Source organism: Orycteropus afer, unplaced genomic scaffold (genome assembly GCF_000298275.1).
Source record: "Orycteropus afer afer isolate SDZICR_OR568_19922 unplaced genomic scaffold, OryAfe1.0 scaffold00112, whole genome shotgun sequence".
Classification (NCBI taxonomy): Eukaryota; Metazoa; Chordata; class Mammalia; order Tubulidentata; family Orycteropodidae; genus Orycteropus; species Orycteropus afer.
The window spans coordinates 779,256-800,831 of NW_006921699.1; the positions used below are offsets into that span (position 1 = coordinate 779,256).

The window sequence follows — 21,576 nt, forward strand, 5'->3', positions numbered from 1 at the left end:
GTGCACACCTGTTTTCAATTCTTTTATGTATAACTAAAAGAGAAATGCTGAGTCACATGGTAATTCAATGTTTAACTTTTTGAGGAATAGCCAAACTATTTTCTACAGCAGCCACAGAATTCTACATCCTTACTAGCAATGTACAAGGTTCTGATTTCTCCACATTCTTGCCAACACTTGTATGGCTATCCTAGTCACTGAGAAGTGGTATCTCATTGAGGTTTTGATTTGCATTTTCCTTATGACTAATGGCATTGAGCATCTTTTAATGTGCTTGTTAGCCATTTGTGTATTTTCTTTGGAGAAATGTCTACTCAAGTCCTTTGTCCATTTTTTAACTGGGCTGTTCACCTTTTTGTTGTTAAGATTCAGGAGTTCTTTATATATTCTGGATACCCTTATCAGATACATGATTTGCAAATATTTTCTCACATGTGGGTTGCTTTTCATTCTCTTGATAGTGTCTTCTGATGCTCAGAAATTTTTAACTTTGATTAAGTCAAATTATCTTTTTTTTTTTCTCTTGTTTCTTTTGTGTTTTTGGTATAACAGCTAAGAAATTATTACCAGAGTTAGCATCTTTTGGATACTTAGTCTCCAAAGTAACAGAATTCTACAATCTACCTGCATCCAATTTATTTTCTTTAAAATATATTCAGAAAGACACACAAAGCAATTATGGCCCTAATTTTCATTTCTTAAAATAATTTACTTCCATCAATTTGCTGAGTTATTACTAGCCTTTTCACTAGACATACAACACATATAGGCAGTCCAGTCCCTGGGTTACAAACAAAATCTGTTCCTAAGAATGACTTTAAGTCAAATTTGTAGGAAAGTCAGAACTGGTGCATATGGTTCTTCTTTAGCCTTACTTTAGAGCAAGAAAAACCTTGAAGCCTTTTCAAGTGATTTAAAAGCTGCACATGCAGTAAATGAAAGTGACTGTCATGCAGAATCTGTAGCAAGTAAGAGTTGGTTCAATCATTTCAAAGTGAGGGCAAATTTACATAACATTAAAGGGAAAATATAAATTGTCTATAAGTTGGACATTTGTAACCTGGGGACTGTCTGTACCATGAAATAAGATCTATTTAAAATAGCAAACAGTGTTTAATAAAAACAAAAAAACACTCAAAGGTTGATTTAAATAAGTCACAGCAGAGATGAATTAAAGTCTGATAAATTGTTTTCAAATGGTTATAAAGTCTCTAAGTAGCTCAGAAAAATCAAGGTATTTCTATTTGAAGGTTTAAAAATAACCTACACCCTCTCCCAAAACATTTTTTAGTGAATATTTTTTCTCAATAATTAATCACTTTATTGAGCACCAAAAACCAAGCCAAAACAAACCCACTGCCCTCAAGTTGATCACAACTCATAGCAACCCTATGGGACAGAGTAAAACTATCCAATAGAGTTTCCTAGGCTATAAATCTTTAGGCAAGCAGACTGCTTATCTTTCTCCCAGTGGGTTTAAATCACTGCCCTTTTGGTCAGCAGCCCAATGCTTAAACCACAGTGCCACCAGAGCTCCAGAAATGAATCTTTCAGTAAAGTTCTAAAAAATCCTCTTTATGTAACTATCATGTTTTCTGAATTTACAGATTTAAATTTTTGCCTTTTAAGGCTCATGTCTGCATTTAACAGGGTTATTTGTCATAAAGTAATTAAGCACAGATACAAATATATGCTCTTTTTTTATGAATTAAATGCTATAAAAATAAACAGTTTAACAATTTCAAAAGGTTTTATGAATAAAATTTGAAACTTAAAAGTCACTTTTGTCCCTTTATATTTACAAAACCAACCTTATCCCTTAAGCTGTCAATTTTAAACCATTCCAATAATTTGATTCCAACATCCAAAGGACTTTCAAGAAATGTCCTGTAAGTTAATAGAAAATCTTCTATATAAGTTGGGTCCACAATGGAATGTTCTTCTATTAAATGCATGATGAGACGCTCAGGTGTTGCCTAAAAAAATCCAAGAACAGAAAAGATTAGGAAATAAATACCTCAAGAACCAAAGTACTTCTGCTCATTACAGCTACTCCTCAAATCAGTTTCACCTCTAAACTCTTAGCAGTGGGAGAGCATCTCTCCCAAAATTGAAGTCCATCAGTACCCAGAGGTTTGGAGAAAGGAAAGTCAGAGGAACAAATAGTCAACAGTATTTATTTAGCTATTTATTTATTATATAATAACTTTACTTATATTACCCTTAGTGTGGGCTGTTGCTACCACTTCTGCTGCAGTAGGGGCATGTAATGACTGTCACAAGGCAAAAGTAGAGGCAAGAGCTTAAAAAAAAGAAAAGAAAAGATTTCCTCCAGATTTAATGCACCTTAAACTCTTTCCTGCCTTAGGCTGTAGGAACCACATACCAGTTCAAGATAACTTATGTCAGTCACTGTTGTTGCCAATTCCTAGAATAGAGGTTTTCTCTTCTATAACTTCTCTGTGCTAGTTCACCATTTTAAGAATCAAAAGTTCTAGTTTTCACATTAATTCAGAGTTTTAACTGCTTGTCCATCTTCAAACTTATGAAAAGAAATGTAAACATTCCCCTACTGCTCCTCTTTGAGCTTCTGAGCCAATGTTCCAACTTAATACCCTTGCAGACTTTTCAAAAGTGGGTACATAGAATGAAATACAGCAACAAACCAGATGTTAAGTCTGACATGAGAAAATGTTGTCCATAACCCCAAATTTCATGTGTATTCATCCAAGCAACTTCATTATTCACAGTAACTATATGGTAAAAACTGTTTTTATCTAAGAATTTTTTTAAACGTATCCATCGCTAAGTAAAGTATCATACAAGAATGTCAGAAATAAGGCTCTTCATACAGTCTACAGCTAAAGGTCAGGAACACACTTCCTATTCATTTCCACCCTCCAAAACAGTTTAAAACTAAGAATACCATATTGGATGTATCATTCAGGCCAATCACAGTCTGGAGTTGCTTAAATCTGGTTCTTAAATGATCTATAGCTAAGTCAGTGCTGGGAACTGATCAACATCTTAAAGATATGACATCTACCCTGACTGGCTGAATCACTGAAGCAAAGTCCTTGACAAGACTAGCATCTAGAAATATGGCATGCTGGAAGGGGGAGCAGTACACAGATGTGGCAGGTGGAGGAGATGGCTGGCATGGTTATAATGGTGTGACAGAGACTGGATAAAATGAACAAATATACTGAGCAAAAAAGAGAGCATTCACTGGAGCACGCATTTACAAACAAGGAAACAAAAAGACTTGAAGCAAGGATACCTTAGCAGCAATGAATATACTGAGTTCCCAGATTTTGATTTTTAAATGCCAATCTTCATGAAAAGGAACAAGGCCTTCTGGATGAAGAAATGCCTGATTAAAAGGATGCAGCAAGAAAAATATAAGATGAACCTGGAATATCTTGTTTCACTAGATAAGAAGGAAGTGCTCAAAGAATGATGGGGATGTGTCCAAAGGACATGGGGCAGCATGAAGAAGATCCTATTGGCCAAATCTGGGGCAATTTTAGCATCAAAATAATACTAGCAGTAAGGGAATACGATGTATGAGTCCATACCAATATAAATAAATCAGTGGAGGAGAAGAGAAAGCTCTTTTACATGACAATTAAGAAACACAGAAATAAGCAAAATTGAAAATGAGTAGTCAATGGAAGTAAAGACTGGCAGGTTATTGGCACTATCTCAGAACATTTCTCTACTAGATATTTATCAATTTCAAAGAGTAAAATGGAGACTTTACAATAAAGAAACCTGGCAGACACCCGTATGACCAGGTATCAAAGTTAACTTCACTAGTGATAAGATAGGTTGACAACGTATGCCCCTGATATTACGCACTGCAAGGAATATGGCATCATTCTGTAGAAGTCCTGCTAGGAAAGGATGACTTGAGTCTGGTCATGAGGAACACTAGACAGATCCAAGTTAAGTGGCATCCTATAAAATATTATGTCTGCATTCTTTAAAACTACTGAGGATATGAATGACTGAAGAATTGCTCTAGACTGGAGTAGGGTAAGGTAACCTGACAACTAAATGTAACCTGTGTCCCAGGATGAGATCCTAGAACAGAAAGGAAAAAGAGACACTGCTAGACAGTTGGTGAAGTCTGAATTGGGTTTGTGGGCTGAATGGTATTGTTTTATCTATGTTTACTTCCTAACTTGAAGGATTCTATGGTAATTATGAAGGAGAGTGTTCCTGTTTTTAGGAAACACATACTAGACTATTTAGGAGTGGTGAGGTATCATATCTGCAGCTTGCCTTCAAACGGTTCAGAAAAAGACCGACGATAATGATGATAATCATAATGGAGTAAATGTAGTAAAATTTTAACAGTTGGAGAATGCAGGTGAGGGGAGCTCACTGTAGTGTCGTAACTTTTCTCTGAGTAACAAACTATTAAAAAAACATAAGCTGCCATAAAAACATAAAATAAAAAAAGTTATGCATTAGTCTATGGCAGCCCATCCATATGTTCATTTTTTTCTGCAAAGCAAGCTTGTATTTATCAGCTTAGGAAAAGAAAAAGACTGCTTTCAGAAATAGCCTGACTCCTGTGGAGAATGAACAGATTGGACATCAGATTCACAACATTTCTCTGACTTATCTCTTCATATTATTAAATAAACTGCTGCATTTGTAATTAATAATGACACTTTTACTTATTTTATAATTAAGATAAGCTTGAAAAGGGAAACAGTCATGCATTCATTTCCTTCTCTTTGAATTTTAAGTGCCCTATTTTACTTGCAGAGAATTTCAGAGAGACAAGAGGGAAGAAAGGCAATGGGGGAAGAGAAGGGAAAACCAGATGGTGTTTAATATTCAGACTTTACAACATGCCATGATTTTGATTTATCTCACTTAGCCCGAGTACAACCCTGTTTTATCACTCACATTTTCAGATAAGGAAAGTAAGGTTCAGAGAAGCCAATTTCTATTTCAATGCCATAGAGACCCAAACAGCAAGCACTGGGCATCTTCATTTAGGATTCATTATGTATGCCTTATGGCTGGTCCTTTCATCTCCTATATTGTTTCAAACATTGCTAGCTCTGATGACATTAACTCTAGTTATCAATGGATCATAAACTAAATTTGAGAAGGAAAACCTTGACCAGCTTATTCTAAAATATATTGCCTGTACTGATATTAAATGGCAATGTTACCTCACATCATTAAAATGTTTAAAAACCAACTAAGAAAAAAGGAAATGAGCCAACATATTTATTTGAATTGCCCTGCACTACTCAAAAGTGGTTCAAAGTCTTTTCAGCAAGATGAAAACTTTGCACCCTCAGTGACTAGAATGAAAAGTAAAAATCACCCACCTTGATTACAATGTGTCCTTTCCTGGTTCCACTCCGGTCTAGTTCTCGGTGTTCGTGCACCATAACAATCTCTCCCTCTTCTTCAACTTTATGAGTATTTTTTTCCACATGATTTAAAATTCTCCAATAATCCTGCTGAGCTATGCAGACAAACTGTCCGAGAACAACATGGGGACAGTTAATGAACCTGTAGTACATAAATATATCACTACGTACCAAGGCGGAGCACAAAGGTAAGAAATCAAGTGGCATCAGTTCTTTTTCAGTTGGTCCTTTAATTGTTAATAAACAAACAAAAAAAGATAAAAGAAATAATTTGCACACACATACAGCAAAGATGTCCAATCTGTTTTGATTCTGCTGTAAAAGGAGAAGTGAACATCTACTTCTCTTAAAACTGACACTATGAGGAGAAAACACAAAGCAAGACTAAGTTAGAAACACCACAGAAGTTCCTATTTCTTTCCTTTATTTATTTATTTATTTAAAAAGAAAATTGGGCTGGTTAGTAGATAGAAATGTAACAAATCAACATCTTTTTGGCATATTCTCTTTTATATATACATCTCCTATCAGATATAGTTTGCTCAATTCCAAAAATATCTGAAGTGGATTTAAAATCTATTTTCTTTTATTAACTGAAAGCCTTTGAAACTTCCAATTCTCAAATAAAGCTATTTTATTTTGAGGAAGAAAAACAGATTCGGCCATTTTAAATCAACGAACAAACAAGAGTACTTCAAAGTTATAAGCTTACCTGACAATCATCTACTTTAGTCCTGACGACACCATGCATGTACTGTTTATCCAAAGTGGGAGTAATTCCAAAACTATTTCCCATAAAGAGATTTTCAATTTTTCCATCTGGATGACTGATTTCTACAGTGCCATTTAATATAACATACCATGAGTCAAGCTACAGAGAAAAACAAAGGTTTAAAAATCTTTTTTAAAAGTCATATACTAACTTTGAAAAGGGACCTACCAATACATACTATTTGTATAAATTTTTTTTTAAAGGAGGATCTGATATTACTAAACATTCTGTCAATAATCCAGTATGCCTTGTTTATGCAAACCATTAAAACTTATTTTACTTTTTCGGCCTAAGATTTCTCATTGTTAAAATGAGTATAACAGCAAGAACTACTGTGTTAATTAAATGAGTTAATACAAATTAAATTCATAGAAGAGTGCCTGGCACATAGCAAGCATTCAAAAAAAAAAAAAGAAGAAGAAGAAGAAGAAGAACCGGTAGCTAATTATTAATTCAAAAGGCCAGTAAAAGCCTGAATTTTAAGGCATACTGAACAAAATAAAACATTCAAAACCTCTCCAAATGTTAAGAAAACAATTTCTCCATTTACATGGCAGTATATTTTCAAAGTCTACTGTGTATCCATCACTTATTCTCCTTCAGTATCCAACATCTTTTATTTGCTTAAAGTTTCAGCATTTGTTTTATGTGATTAAAAAAACAAACAAACAAACAAAAAACTCACTGACGTCAAGTTGGATACAACTCACAGAGACCCCTCCTTGGGTTTCCAAGGCAGTATCACTACGGAAGTAGATTGCCCAATCTTCCTTCCGAGGAGTGGCTGGTGGGTTTGAGCTGCCAGCCCTCTGGTTAGCAGGCAAATGCCTTAGGCACTATGCCACCAGAGCTCCCTATGTGAATTAAGTGAGATCTTTATCGTCAGTTCTAAAGGCAAATCAGTTAAACGCTGCAGGCACAGAGCTCCTTAAAGGAGAACCAGTGATGACAAGGAAGTTTTTCAAAAGTGCATTTTATTTTTGTTAATACAAATATGAAATATATTGTGTGCCTTGTGGGTTACATAAGCTATTTGGCCCAAGACTGCTTTCTTTCACCACTGAATCCTTGTACATAGAATAGTACCCACCCAAAGTCGTCACTGAATAAACTCTTGCTGACAGAACTGTGTATAATTAAGAGAAAACAAATTTGTGAGAAAGAAAATAAAGTTTGGTTTATTTCTCTCTCATGTTTACTCTAGCTTATCTATTCCTCACTTATCGACCATCTTGCTATCCAACATTTCACATTGACAATAGTAAAAAATGTACTATCTGACTATTTTGCCCATTAATGAAGTACATTTGGCAGTAATGAATGCAAAGGTTCGAGGCAAGAGTAATGCTGGCTGTGACAGTTAAGGTTCAGTGTCAACTTGGTTGGGCCATGACTGTCAGCAGTTTGGCAGTTATGTAATGATGTAATGTGACCATTATGCAACAATGTAGTTATCCTCCATTTTTGCATAAAATCATAATGACCTGATCTTTGGAACCCAACTATGTTGATAAGTGAAGACTGGGTGTTACCATTTTATTGTATTTATTTGTTCATCAAACCCTTTTTTTTTTTTTTGGAGCCAGATGTTTTCTAGGATGTGGGGAGAAGGCACTAAAATGCTAAGCTTATGGCAAAGTCCCTGCCCTTAAAGACCTTCTTCAAATATTTCTAATATTTGCCAGTTTGATAAGAAACATAGTGAGAATTTCCTAACAGAGGTAATACTTTTCAATCTCTCCCTCCACCTCTCCACAAACTGACATGTAAACGCTTTTGACCAAAGAATTGCCATATTAATGCCATAGATGGCAGCAGTCCACTAGGAGGCATGGTTGCAGTATCTTTTCCGCATTCTTTTTTTTTTTTAAAAAGGTACAGTATAAAAATTGAATAGGTAAATAGAGTGAGTAAATAACTTGATAAACATTTTACACAAATGATAATGATATAAACACAGAGTAAGAATTAACAATAATTAAAAATCCCTCTTACAACCTAATTTGAGAAGTAAAAATAAATTATATTCAATGAATATTATTAATTGAGCACTTATTCTGTGTACAGTCCACTGCCAAAAATTCAAAATTAAGGCAAAGCAAAGCAAACAAAACAAATAACCTTATCTCTTCAGACATTCTAACTACCCCAAACTCAGCATTCATTTAAAAAAAATCAAACAAATTTCAAAAGTTAGGATTTATGCAATTTCTGGAAAGTAAAGTACTCTAACATTAGTTTCCATGTTAGACAATGTGTAACATCTATTTGCTGACCTACCTCTTGCCCATCTTCAAGAATAATAGCTCCAGCTTGCTCTACCACTTCAAAGATCATCACTGAGCAGAGTTCTCTCCTTACAGACATGGTCATATTTGCAAAAGCAGGGAGCTGATGCATAAACTCCAGTAATTGTTCTATAAGGAAGAAAGAAGTTCTAGTATAAGGACAATCAAGGGATATACATATACATATCTATATCTGTATCTATCTATCTATATCTACAGTAAGACATATAGAATTCAGTATCTTATTTCCTAATCAACTTATAAAGTTGAGAAACCAGTACAATATGACAGGTGATTTAAAAAATCAGTTATAGGGTTTACAGATATATTCAAACTCTCATATAAATACAAGTATATGGCAAGTTACCAGAATTCCGTAACATCCAAAGAGAATCAGGAATCTACACAGATGAGGATTAAGAGAGTATCTTATTTTCCTAGGCAGAGATGTCACTCCATTGTGGTTAAATTCAAATGCTCTTTGATCTAACAGATTAGTGAAAAGCTTCTTAGCTTAGTTCTTATTGGGCTAGAGTCCCTCCCCCCCAAAAAAAGCCTATTAATAAATGTTAATAAGTAAAGAATTAAATTAGGGATAATAAACATGAATAATATCTTAAGATTTGGCAAAGAGACTACAAAGTAACCCACTTTACTTTTTGTAGCAAATACTTATGGGTGTCTACCCAAGGTATGATACCTAAGGTGTCTACCATAGGTTACCTACAGCGGTTGCTGTTGTTGTTGCTAGGTGCCATTGAGTTGGCTCCGACTCAGTGACCCTATGTACAACAGAATGAAACACTTCCTGGTCCTGTGCCAGCCTCACAATCCTTGCTATACCTGGGCCCATCATTGCAGTCACTGTGTCAATCCATCTCATTGAGGGTCTTCCCCTTCTTTGCTGACCCTCCATTTTACCAAGTGTGATATCCTTCTCCAGGGAACAGTCCCTTCTGACAACATGACCAAAGTAAGTGATACGAAGTCTGGCCATTCTTGCTTCTAAGGAGTATTCCAGCTGTACTTCTTCCAGGACAGATTTGTTCCTTCTTTTGGCAGTCTATGGTACCTTCAGTATTCTTTGCCAACACCACAACTCAAAAGCATCAATTCTTCTTTGGTCTTCTTTGTTCACTGTCCAGCTCTTATAACACGCACATGAGGCAATTAAAAATACCATGGCTTGGGTTAGGTGCACCTTAGTCTTTGAGGAGACATCTTTGCTCTTCAGCACTTGAATGCCCAGTGCAATATGTCGTCTGATGTCCTGGATGCTGCTTCCATTGGTGTTGATTGTAGAACCAAGTAATATGAAATCTTGAACAACCTCAATCTTTTCTCCATTTATTGTGATGCTGCTTTTAAGTCCAGTTGTGAGGATTTTCATTTTCTTTATGTTGAGATGTAATCCATACTACAGACTGTAGTCTTTAATCTTCATCAGTAAGTACTTCAAGTCATCCTTACTTTCAACGAGCAAAGTTGTGTCATCTGAGTATCACAGGTTGTTAATGAGTCTTTGTCCAATCCTGATGCCACGTTCTTCTTCATGTAGTCCAGCTTCTCTGATTATCTGCTCAGCACACACATTGAATAGGTATGGCGAAAGGATACAACCCTGATGCACTCCCTTCTTGGTTTTAAACCATGCAGTATCCCCTTGTTCTGTTTGAATGACAGTCTCCTGGTCTATGTACAGGTTCCTGATGAGTACAATCAAGTGTTCTTCTCAATGTTATCCATAATTGGTCATGATTCACACAATCGAATGCTTTTGTATAGTTAATAAAACACAAGTAAACATTTTTCTCATATTTGTTGCTTTCAGCCAAGATCCATCTGACATTAGCCATGACATCCCACGTTCCATGTCCTCTTCTGAATCCAGCTTGCAGTTCTGGAAGTTCTCCGCCAATATACTACTGCAACTGTTTTTGAATTATCTTTAGCAAAATTTTACTTGCATGTGATATTAATGATACTGTTCAATAATTTCCACATTGCGTGGGATCACCTTTCTTCGGAATGGGTACAAATATGGATCTTTTCTATTCAATTGGCCAGGTAGCTTTCTTCCAAATTTCTTGGCATAGACAAGTGAGTGTCTCTAGCACAGCATCTGTTTGTTGAAACATCTCAATGGGTATACCATCAATTCCTGGAGCCTTGTTCTTTGCCAATTCCTTCAGTGCAGCTTTGACTTCTTCCTTCAGTACCATTGGTTCTTGATCATATGGCCACCTCGTGAAATGGATGAACCCTGACCAATTCTTTATGGTACAGTGACTCTGTGTATTCTTTCCATCTTCTTTTGCTGGTTCCTCCAGCATTTAACATTTTGCCCATAAAATCTTTCAATATTGCAATTTGAGGCTTGAATTTTTCTTCAGTTCTTTTAGCTTGAGAAATGCCGAGCATATTCTTCCCTTTTGGTTTCTGAAGTCCAGGTCTTTGCACATTTCATTGTAACAACTGACTCTGTCTTCTCAAGTTGCTCTTGGAAATCTCCTGTTCAGCTCTTTTATCTTGTCATTTCTTCCATTTGCATTAGCAACTCTCTGTGTAAGGGCAAGTTTCAGAGTCTCTTCTGACATCCATTTTGGTATTTTCTTCCTTTTGTATCTTTTTAATCCCTCCAAATTCAGGAGGGATATAATCAAGGTTATATTTTGGTCTGTTCCACAGTCAACTCCTGGCCTTGTTTTGGCTAAAGATACTGAGCTTTTCCATTGCCTCTTTCCACAGACGTAGCTGATCTCATTCCTCTGTACACCATCTGGCAAAGTCCCCATGAATAGCTGCTGTTTGTGTTGTTGAAAAAAGGTATTTGCAATGAATAGGTTGATGGTCTTGCAAAAGTCTATCATACAATCTCCAGTGTTATTTCTATCACCCAGGCTATATTTCCCAACTATCAGTGATTCTTCTTTGTTTCCAACTTTTGCATTCCAATCCCCAGTGATAATCAACACATCTTAATTGCATGTTTGGTCAATTTCAGACTGCAGAAGTTGGTAAAAATTTTTAATTCCCTCATCTTTAGCTTTAGTGCATGGTGCATAACTTTGAATAATAATAGTATTAACTGGTCTTCCTTGTAGACATATGGATATTATCCTATCACTGACAGCACTGTACTTCAGGAAAGATCTTGAAACATTCTTTGTGATGATGAATGCCTCTTCAATTTGTCATTCCCAGCATAGTAGATCATACAGTTGTCTGATTCAAAATGGCCAAAACCAGTCCATTTCAGCTCACTAATGCCCAGGATATTGATCTTTATGCGTTCCTTTTCATTTCTGTTACTTCTAATTTTCCTTATGAATAGCAGTGGAACATCAATATATTACCTAAGGTAATCCATATATTACCTTATAAATATGAGTGGGAACCTACTCAACAGCAATGGGACCTCAGGTATATACATGTGTAATAAAGGTAAATATATGGTTGCAAAAACAGCAAGGAGGCCACATGTTCTGACCTCCTCTAATCCCACAAGAGGAAGACAGAATTATCAGCAGTAACCCAAGGCCTATTCCCGCAAGGCCAGACATGCTGCCTCCCTCTAGCCCTTTCACCAACCGTTCCTCCCAAAGCACCCACCACCTCTCTCCTGGGTTCAATAATTCGCTGCAGTGGCCACACAGAACTCACAGATTATGGGGTTTATTAGGGATGCACCAGGCTACAACTCAAATTCAGGAAGAGCGCTCAGTCTCTCTCCCAGCCCAACGTCCCTCAGCCAACAGTCTCTCACAGTCTCTTTCCCAGCAGTGCTGGTCCCTCGGTGTCTCACTCAGCGATGCGTGTCTCTTGCGTCTCTTTCCCAGCAGCACGTGTCTCTTTCAGGGGCGCGTGTCTCTTTCAGCAGCACGTGTCTCCCCAACCAGCAGTCCAAGAGAGAGTTCTGCCTCCAGGAGGCCTCCTTTTGAGCCCGGAAGGGTGGTCAAACTAGCCAATCATAGCATCAGAACTCTAAGCACGTGAGAGAGAGTGGGAACCTCCCAAAACATTGTATTGTGCCATACCCAACAGAAATAACCAGGTGGGCGACTTTAAAATTAGGAGCTCCTCAGTTGCTAATAGCAATTCCCACCTTGGTGTTTACTAAGTCTTATGGGTAGAAAAGCCACACTAAGTAATTTACTACACCACAATGGTATTATACAGATTTCAGCTATGGGCTGAAATAGACAAGTATAAGGTTCTATCTACCTAGGTCTCACTGCCATGAAATAAATCCTGACTCGTAAGGACCTCCATTGAGTTCCCAAGCCTATAAAAATCTTTACTGAAGCAGACTGCCTCATCTTTCTTCTGCAGAGCAGCTAGTTTTCAACGACTGACCTTTTGGTTAGCAGCCAAATGCCTTAACCACTTCACTACCAGAGTTCTTTATATCTACCTATAATTGGGAGCTAACTATAGTTTATTTTTTTTTTAAAGCTTTGTGAAAATAGCATAATATATAAATACTTATTAGAAATGCACTTACAGTTTCTGGCTAGGCAATGTTCACAAACTGAGTCTACACTGCAGTTTTCTTAACTATACTTAAATCTTTAGAATGACAAGAAATGTTCAAATGTATAGATCTTTACTTACATAAATAATAATTATTATTAATAGCAGCATCTTCTAATTTGAATAACCATAATAAGACTACCCAGGATAAAATCTTAATAGAATCACAGCAACATGTAATGATACTCAGTAATCTTTCTTCCTTAAAGAATATAATAGCATCTTTGTATCATTCAACATCCAACCAAAGTATAGTCAATTAGTTCTTTAAGAATCACATAAAGGAAAATCTTAGTTGTATAAGAATCTATAAGTTTATAGACCTATAAACTTATAATCTTAAAGGATTCTCTAAGAATTGCATAAAGGAAGTCTTACTCAAAAATTAAAAAAAACACGTTCAGGCTAAAATAATAAAAATAATTTTTCACAGAGTTTAAAATAAAAAAGCTACTTCATAGACATTGGACACTGTTATACTGCATTTTAGATGTCTTATGGATATGGTGGGCAAAATCCATTTAATGCAATCAAAGCTTTGTTTCTATACATCGTGGTAGCCAGTCTCCAATGACTTCTGTCTTCTAATATTTGTGTTCTCATGTAGTCCCCTCTCATAATGTATCAGGGTTGTTCTATATGACATAAAATATGGCAGAAGTGAATATGTCATTCCTGAGGCTAGATTCTAAGACACTGTGCCTTCTGCCTTGTTTGTTCTCTTTTAGATTACTTGCTTTGGGGGTAGTTGACAATCATGTTGTAATGAAACTTAGGTAGCCTATGAAGAGACCCATATGGCAAGGAACTTAGTAGCAATCTTGCAAGTAGACCCTTTAGCCCAGCCTCAGATGATTGCAGATCCTGCTCATATTCTAACTACAACTTCATGAGACACTCCAAGACAGAACTTGTGTGTGGCTAAGCCACTCTGCAGTGCAGTGAATTGCTTCATGTGGCCCTTCTAGTGATTGCCCTCCATTTTGTGATACAATGTAAATCATAGTCTCCATGCCTTGTTTATGGTGGGATGTATCTTGAGTCCCACCTTGCAAGAAGGCGTGACTCAAGTCACCACTTTTAGCTTTCTTGAGGGTATATATGTGAATATTCTGGGAAAGTTTCCTCTCTTCCTGTGGTCCTGCATTTGGTTCATCATCATCTTACCCCATGGACTTGAGACAGCAGTCAGTCATCTGACCTGCCGACCTGGGTTTGCCAGCCCCTGCAACCATATGAGTTTGGAGAATTCTCCAGACCTACCCAGAGACTTGAGATTTTCCAGCCTGTCAGCCTCCCCTACTATCACATGAGCCATTCCCTTGGGAATTTGTGAGTTCTGTGAAACATTACAGCAAAATAAGGAACCCTGGGAGCTCTAATAGCATAGTGCCTAAGGCACTTGACTGCTAACCAGAAGGCTGGCGGTTCAAACCCACCAGCCACTCCTTGGAAGGAAGGTTGGGCAATCTACTTCCGCAGTGATACTGTCTCGGAAACCCAAGGAGGGGTCGCTATGGGTCGGGTCTGAGGCGATGGCACATAACAACAACAACATGACACGGGGGAGAAGGAGTTGATGCTAAAGATGATGGAATGGCAAAGCAGTTTGGAAAAGTTGGACATTTGGGACATCTTTAACCTCTGTTTCATAGGGATCAGCCTTGTGCTGAGCCTTCTAAAAGAAAATTATTCAAGCATACTCCTAAATTTCTGACCCACAGAAACCACAAGATAATAAATGTTTGTTTTGCTGTTTTAAGCCACTAAGCTTTGGGTAATTTGTTATGCAGTAATAGGTAACCAATGCATAAATTAAGCCATTAAATTTTTATTGTGATAAGATGCATTTCTTACCAATGTCATCATCAGTTTTGTCTGCAGGCTCTTTTTCAAGACACTCTCGAACAAGATCTCGCCCCTGCAATGGATCTGTTCGATCAATCTCTTCATCTTCCTCTTCTTCATCCTCAGAATCAACAGGTCCTTCTGGAAGACGTGTCAAATCTACATCTCCTACTTCACTCTCTGTGGCCTACAGAAACAAATTTGATCACTCATCATTTCATGTTATAACAACTATGTGTTCAGTCTGAATTAATCAAAACGAACCAACCCAGAGGCTCCTCAGAAGACAGACCTGATGATCTGCTTTCAAAAGTTCACAGACTGAAAACTCCATGGAGTAAAGTTCTACTCTGACACACACAGGGTCATCACGAGTTGGAAGGAACGCGACAGCAACTAGTTTGGTTTTTTGTTTATCCTTTCCTACCAAATATTACAAAGAATTAGGCTATGCTATATGCTGTATCAAAAATACACTGAAATTACATTTATTTTTAAAAGGTTTCTCTCTGCCCAAAATACAGGTTCATCATTCCATAGGGTGATAAATCTGAACCTGTAAGTATAAAATGGACATGAGGCTGAAGTATCACTAAATGTATTAGTATTTGTATTCCAATACAACTATACTTTTTAAAAAGCACAAAGTTTCCTAAAATACAAAGTATAAAATAGAGAAAAATAGATGTTGGAAAAATCTAACAACCGTTTAATGAGCATATTACTACTGCTGGGTGCCATGAACAAGATACTGTCTTTCTACCATATTGGCTTAAAGTACAGTAGTTCCCATAATCATAGAAATTAAAAAAAGAAGAATATAAAAGGTAAGGAGTAATCCTGAAAAGCACTAAAATAGACCCATCCTAATGAACTGAATGAATACATTCACTGTCACTTGCCAACAACTTATGTTGGATCTAATAGTGTGCAAAGAAGACATAAGATTTTTCTAATCAATCTTTAAAATGAACTTTTAATTACAATTATAATTGGAAATATATTAGCTTCTGATACCTGTAAAGAAACTAACAGATTATATCACATTCACCTGATTTGACTTATAAATGAAAAAAGCATAAGTCTAACAACAGTTACAAAAAATGAATTTCCTAATAAATAAATATTAAGCACACCAATACCAATATCAACAAGGACTATAAAACCTTCATCCAAATATTTCAGTATGATCTAAACCAAACCAAACTCACTATCGCTGAGTATTTACTATTTTATCTGCCCAGAACTGCAGCTTCCTTCTTCTGGGGAATTGCTGCTCCTCGGCCACTTCAATCTAATGTAAGCTATGGTTCAGAAAGCCTTCTGGATTTTTATAACTGGAAATGAAGGTGGAGCATCCTTTCCTCTCTGGTTACTAAAATGGATTACTGTGGGTACAAAGCAGCCTATAGCCACAAGAAAAAGCCTTTCTGTGGTAGAAGCAAATGGAACTAAAAGGAAGAGAAGAAGGAGAGCAAGGGAGTGGGAAGGAGGACATTGAATAGGAGGGGCAGACAAACAAAGAGAGATAGACACAGAGCAACAAAGCAACGAGACGACAAACAGAAAGAGCAACAAAACAGTAGAAATAGGAAATACAGCACAGAGAAAGTGTACAGCATGTGCAGCAGAGAACACATGTGACAAAAAATGTTATACAGAAAAGGAGGGAGAGAAGTGAGCGACAGAGAACCACAGGGCCAGAAAGACACAAAGTGGGAAGACACTCTTGCAGCAATCCAGCATACTGAGGCCAGAGCTACCTCTGCTTTCTTGTTGTTGTTGTTATTTGCCGTCGAGTCGGCCCCGACTCATAGCGACCCCTCCTTGAGTTTCCGAGGCAGTATCACTACGGAAGCAGGATTGCCCAACCTTCCTTCCGAGGAGTGGCTGGTGGGTTTGAACCGCCAGCCTTCTGGTTAGCAGTCTGCTTTCTTAGTGGGTTAATAAATGATTCTTTCTGTATTTTGTAATTCAAATGAGGGCTCTTATTCCTGCCACTAAATGAGTTCTGATTTGTTTCCTAAGATACTATTTTATACTTCCTTCGGATTTTTATACAGCTTTAAGTAACAGCTGGTTAACAACGCAGATAAATGACCCAAATTAAAATCTTTATTAGATTAGCTGGTTCATAATGTTGTTGTCTATGAGTCGGGGCCGACTCGACGGCACATAACAACAACAACAACAATGTTGTTGTTAGGTGCCATCTAGTCAGTTCCGACTCAGAGCAACTATGTGTACAACAGAACAAAAATACTGCCCAGTCCTGTGTCATCCTCACAATCATTGCTGTGTTTGAGCCCACAGTTGTAGCCACTGTGTCAAATCACCTCACTGAGGGTCTTTCTCTTTTTTTGCAGACCATCTAGCAAGCATGATGTCCTCCTCTAGGGAATGGTTCCTCCTGATAACATATCCAAAGGTTGTGTGCTAAAGGGGCAGGGAGGAGGAGGCATCTTTTGACCTCCTCTAACTACACAAGAGGAAGACAGAATCACCATCAGCAGCCCAAGGCCTGTTCCTATGAGGCCAGATATGCCACCACCCTCCAGTCCTCTTACCAACCTTGACACCAACCATCCCTCCCATGGCACCCATCACCTGGGTTTGATAATTAGCTGCAGTGGCCACAAAGGAACTCACAGATTATGGGGTTTATTAGAGAAGCAGCAGGCTACAATTCAAGTGCAGGAACGTGCTCGTGATACAGCTCCTCAATCTGAAGAGTCTCCCCTCTGCTGTGCCCTTAGACACACCTCTCTGGATTTTTGCCTCTCTGCCTGGACTCTGTGGGCCAGGTAACCCTGCTGCTCTGTTCTGTGCCTCTTGGTTCCACTGCCACCGCCTCTCAGCTGGGCGTCTCTCTCAGCCGGCAGTAAGACTCCCCCTCTGCCTCTAGGAGGGCTCATTTTAAGCCCGGTAGGTGGCAAAACCAACCAATCCCAACATCATAATTCTATACACTTGAGAGAGTGAACTTTTCCAGAAGATTACTTCCTGCTGCTTCAACAGAAATACCACAGGTAGATGATTTCAATAATCAGGAGTTTAATGGCAGCTACTCACAGTAATCTGGTGGGAGATACAAAGACTATCACTAGAAAAGCCATACCATGTCCAGTGGTACTTCTTCCCAGACAGATTTGTTTGTTCATCTGGCAGTCCATGATATATTCAACATTCATCACCAACACCATAATGCAAAGGCATCAATTCTTCAGTCTTTCTTTTTCATTGTCTAGTTTTCACAGCTATGTATGCATGTGAAATTGTCATATATAGGCAATCATACCTCATAACCAATATGGTCTCTGACTTAATTTCTGGCTATGGAAAATTAAGATTGAGTACATTTCTGAAAAATGTATCTTTGGAACCACACACTTGGTAATAAGTTACAATTCCTTTTCAGAGACCAGTACACTTTAAACTAGTCTCCTTCTCACCTTTTGAATGTCAGGTAAAAGATGAATAATTCAAAACATAAAAAGGCAAGATGCAATTCAATTATGTTTACAATAGAAAGGCTTATTATGAGAAGGAAAGACAGTTTTAAAAAACATATATTTTTAGGGAGAACAGAGATCATGGGTTGGGAATAGAAGGTGGTTACTATAAGGACTATTTTAGGAATCTTTCAAAGTCAACTGCTAAGGAAAGAATATAGTCTATTCTTACAACTGACTTTTTTAAAAAAATTATTGTGGTGAAATATATGTAACAAAATATTTCAACCATTTTACACGTATAATTCAGTGACAGTTACTACATTCATGATGTTGTGCAACATTCACTACTTTCTGTTTCCAAATTTTTCATCATCCTTAACAAAATCTCTACTGCTTAAGCAGTAACCCCACACTTGCCATCTTATGCCTGTACTTTTTTCAAAGTAGGATGTCTTGGTTTTCTAAACCAAAAAAAAACCAAACTCATTGCTGCAGAGTTGACTTGACTCATAGCGACCCCTCCTTGGGTTTCTAAGGCAGTATCTCTACGGAAATAGATTGTCCAATCTTCCTTCCGAGGAGTGGCTGGTGGGTTTGAACTGCCAGTCATCTGGTTAGCAGTCAAATACCTTGGGCACTACACCACCAATGCTGCTATATCAGAAACACCATAGGTAGAAGGCTTTAACTAACAAGAATTTATTCTCTTACAGTGTAGGAGGCTAGACGTCTGAATTCAGAGTACTGGTTCTATGTTCTATGGGCTAGGTGAAGGCCCCTTGACCTTGGGCTTCAACTATGCCACTGATTCTACGCCCAATGGAGCTGGAAGCATCTCCTAACTCACACAGCTGCTGAGGCTGATGAACCCAAGGTCAGTAGGTAAAATGACATAATCCCAAGATAAACAGGCATCACAGCAGTCCACTAGTTCAACTCCAGAAACTGGAGATGAAGACTTGGCCAAATGCAGGATCCAAATGTGCCAACAAGCTAGAGATCTTTCCCAAAGCTTCTCCATATATACTGGAAGCAGTCCATACCCCAAAGGTAACTCCTTTCAACAACTTAGCTGCTCACGGCAGATTCCACCATGGAGGTGATTATAATCTCATTCAGCTGCCAAGCCATTCAAGACCATAGCCCAGACAAGTTGACACACCTTAACTATCACATAGGATTAAAAAATAAATTTAATTAAAAGAACATATTACACAGTTAACTTGAGTATACAAAAGCATAAGATGATACAATTATAGAACTGATATTAAAAAATAAGAATGACTGGACAAAAATATGCTAGGAAATTACAAAAGACTTGACCTATAACCAGCAGAAGCATTCATCAAAGGAAAAGACCCTGAAATGACAGAGATGAGGGGATTAGAAGACAATAACTTTAAATAGTTATTATAAAATAAGTTCTCAAGTATTTGAAAGAAAATACAAACATAGTTAAGGGACAGATGGAGAATCTCAATATAAAAATATAAACTAGAGAAAAAGATGAGTGAACTTGAAGAAAGGGCAATAAAAAGTACAAAAATGAACAAAGAGAAAGAAAAGTAGAAAAATATTTAACAAAGACTCAGACTTCTATGATAAGATCAAGAAACGGTACAAAAATGTGGCTCTAAAGATACTCAACATTTGTTAAGATAGGAGGACAGAATATCTGAACGTTGACCTCTCATTTTCTTTACTCTAGCACCTAGAATACAGCAGGTTCTCATAAAGATTGTTGTTGTTGTCGTTATGTGCCATCGAGTCAAACCCGACTCATAGTGACCCCTCCTTGGGTTTCCGAGGCAGTATCACTACGGAAGTAGGATTGCCCAACCTTCCTTCCGAGGAGTGGCTGGTGGGTTTGAACCGCCAGTCGTCTGGTTAGCAGGCAAATGTCTTAGCCACTATGCTACCAGAGTTCCTTATAAAGATTATGATATATAAATTAATCCACAATAAGACAAGACTAATAAAGCATTAAACTTCTTGTGTTTTTCCTTCTCTTCAGTAAGAGTGTGTCTCCATGTATATGTATAAATATAATTTGGTGAAGCAGACAGTCTGAAGTGATTTTCTGATGACTTGGCCTTCCCTAAATAAACCACCAAAGGATATCCTTTTCCTGTTTGCATCTAGATAACACATGAAACTACAATGAGTGTTACTAAAGGTTGGAATTAAAGAGTTATACAAGCTTACAAAAACTACAATTTCATATTTAAAGCAAATGTTAAGGTAGAATCTTTAATTTGCTGCGCTTCTCCTTTCTACATGTTTACCTTTAGCATTTCATTCAGCGTTTTTCATGGGCCATTCAGTCCTCACATTTCCTCTTTGTTTCTCTGGTCAGGGCAAGAACCCTATGAAGTTATACTGTCCAGGATGGCCTATTTCATTAACCTCCACAAGAGGGCAGGCAGGCAAGCAAAGAAAAGTCTCCTTTGCCCTGAATAATGAAGCTTCAGTTAACAGAAACTCTCTGCCTTTTCACATGAAAACAATATTGTTTTTACTTTCAATGTAAAAAATTTCTACATTGCTTCCTAGCTTCCAACACTGCTTGACTCATATGGGATACAAAAGATACAAACTATACCCTCTACAAACTTACTCTGAAAATAGGCAGTGTAAAGTTTATAAGTAACTACATTAAAAAGCAAAGTGGGAAAAGTGATGTGATTCACAAAAAAACTGTGGTGTTCTGTTGCTCCAGGCAAATAGAGACAAAATCATCCCTTAAAGCTTTTAAGACCCCAGGAACTACACAAAGAATTAGGATGTAGGATCCCCCCAAAAAACAAACAAACAAACCCAAACTCACTGTTGTGGAGTTGATTTGACTCACGGCAACCCCTCCTTGGGTTTCCAAGGCACTATCACTATGGAAGTGGATTGCCCAACCTTCCTTCTGAGGAGTGAGTGATTGGTGGATTTGAACCGCCAGCCTTCTGGTTAGCAGTCAAAATGCCTTATGTACATGCCACCAGAGTTCCCAGAAGCACTAATTGCTGTGGGGTTCTAAGGAGGGGAGGAGCATCTTATCCTGTCGGGAGAAAGTAGGAGACAACATGAAAATGTCATCATCTTGGGGAACTACAGGCAGAATAGCATGAGCAAATACAGTGCTAGGAAAACACAAAAGTGTTCAGCAAACAGCATGTTTATTTGTCAAGGGCTAGAACATAGGTGCAGTGTAGTAAATTACTTAGTGTGGCTTTTCTACCCATAAGTCTTTGTAAACTCCAAGGTGGGATTTTCTATGAGCAACTGAG

General features: G+C 37.6%; 1 protein-coding gene across 1 annotated transcript in view; it reads right to left on the reverse strand.

The window, feature by feature from the left end:
* The window catches only part of RAPGEF6 (Rap guanine nucleotide exchange factor 6), a 682,053-nt gene that overhangs the window by 112,693 nt on the left and 547,784 nt on the right, over positions 1-21,576 (reverse strand). Inside the window, exons 9-13 of the mRNA XM_042781366.1 lie at positions 14,853-15,030; positions 8,455-8,591; positions 6,115-6,273; positions 5,358-5,510; positions 1,812-1,976 (exon numbers count right to left, since the gene is read on the reverse strand). Coding sequence (XP_042637300.1) covers positions 1,812-1,976; positions 5,358-5,510; positions 6,115-6,273; positions 8,455-8,591; positions 14,853-15,030 — 792 coding nt within the window. The remainder of the gene's footprint in view (positions 1-1,811; positions 1,977-5,357; positions 5,511-6,114; positions 6,274-8,454; positions 8,592-14,852; positions 15,031-21,576) is intronic.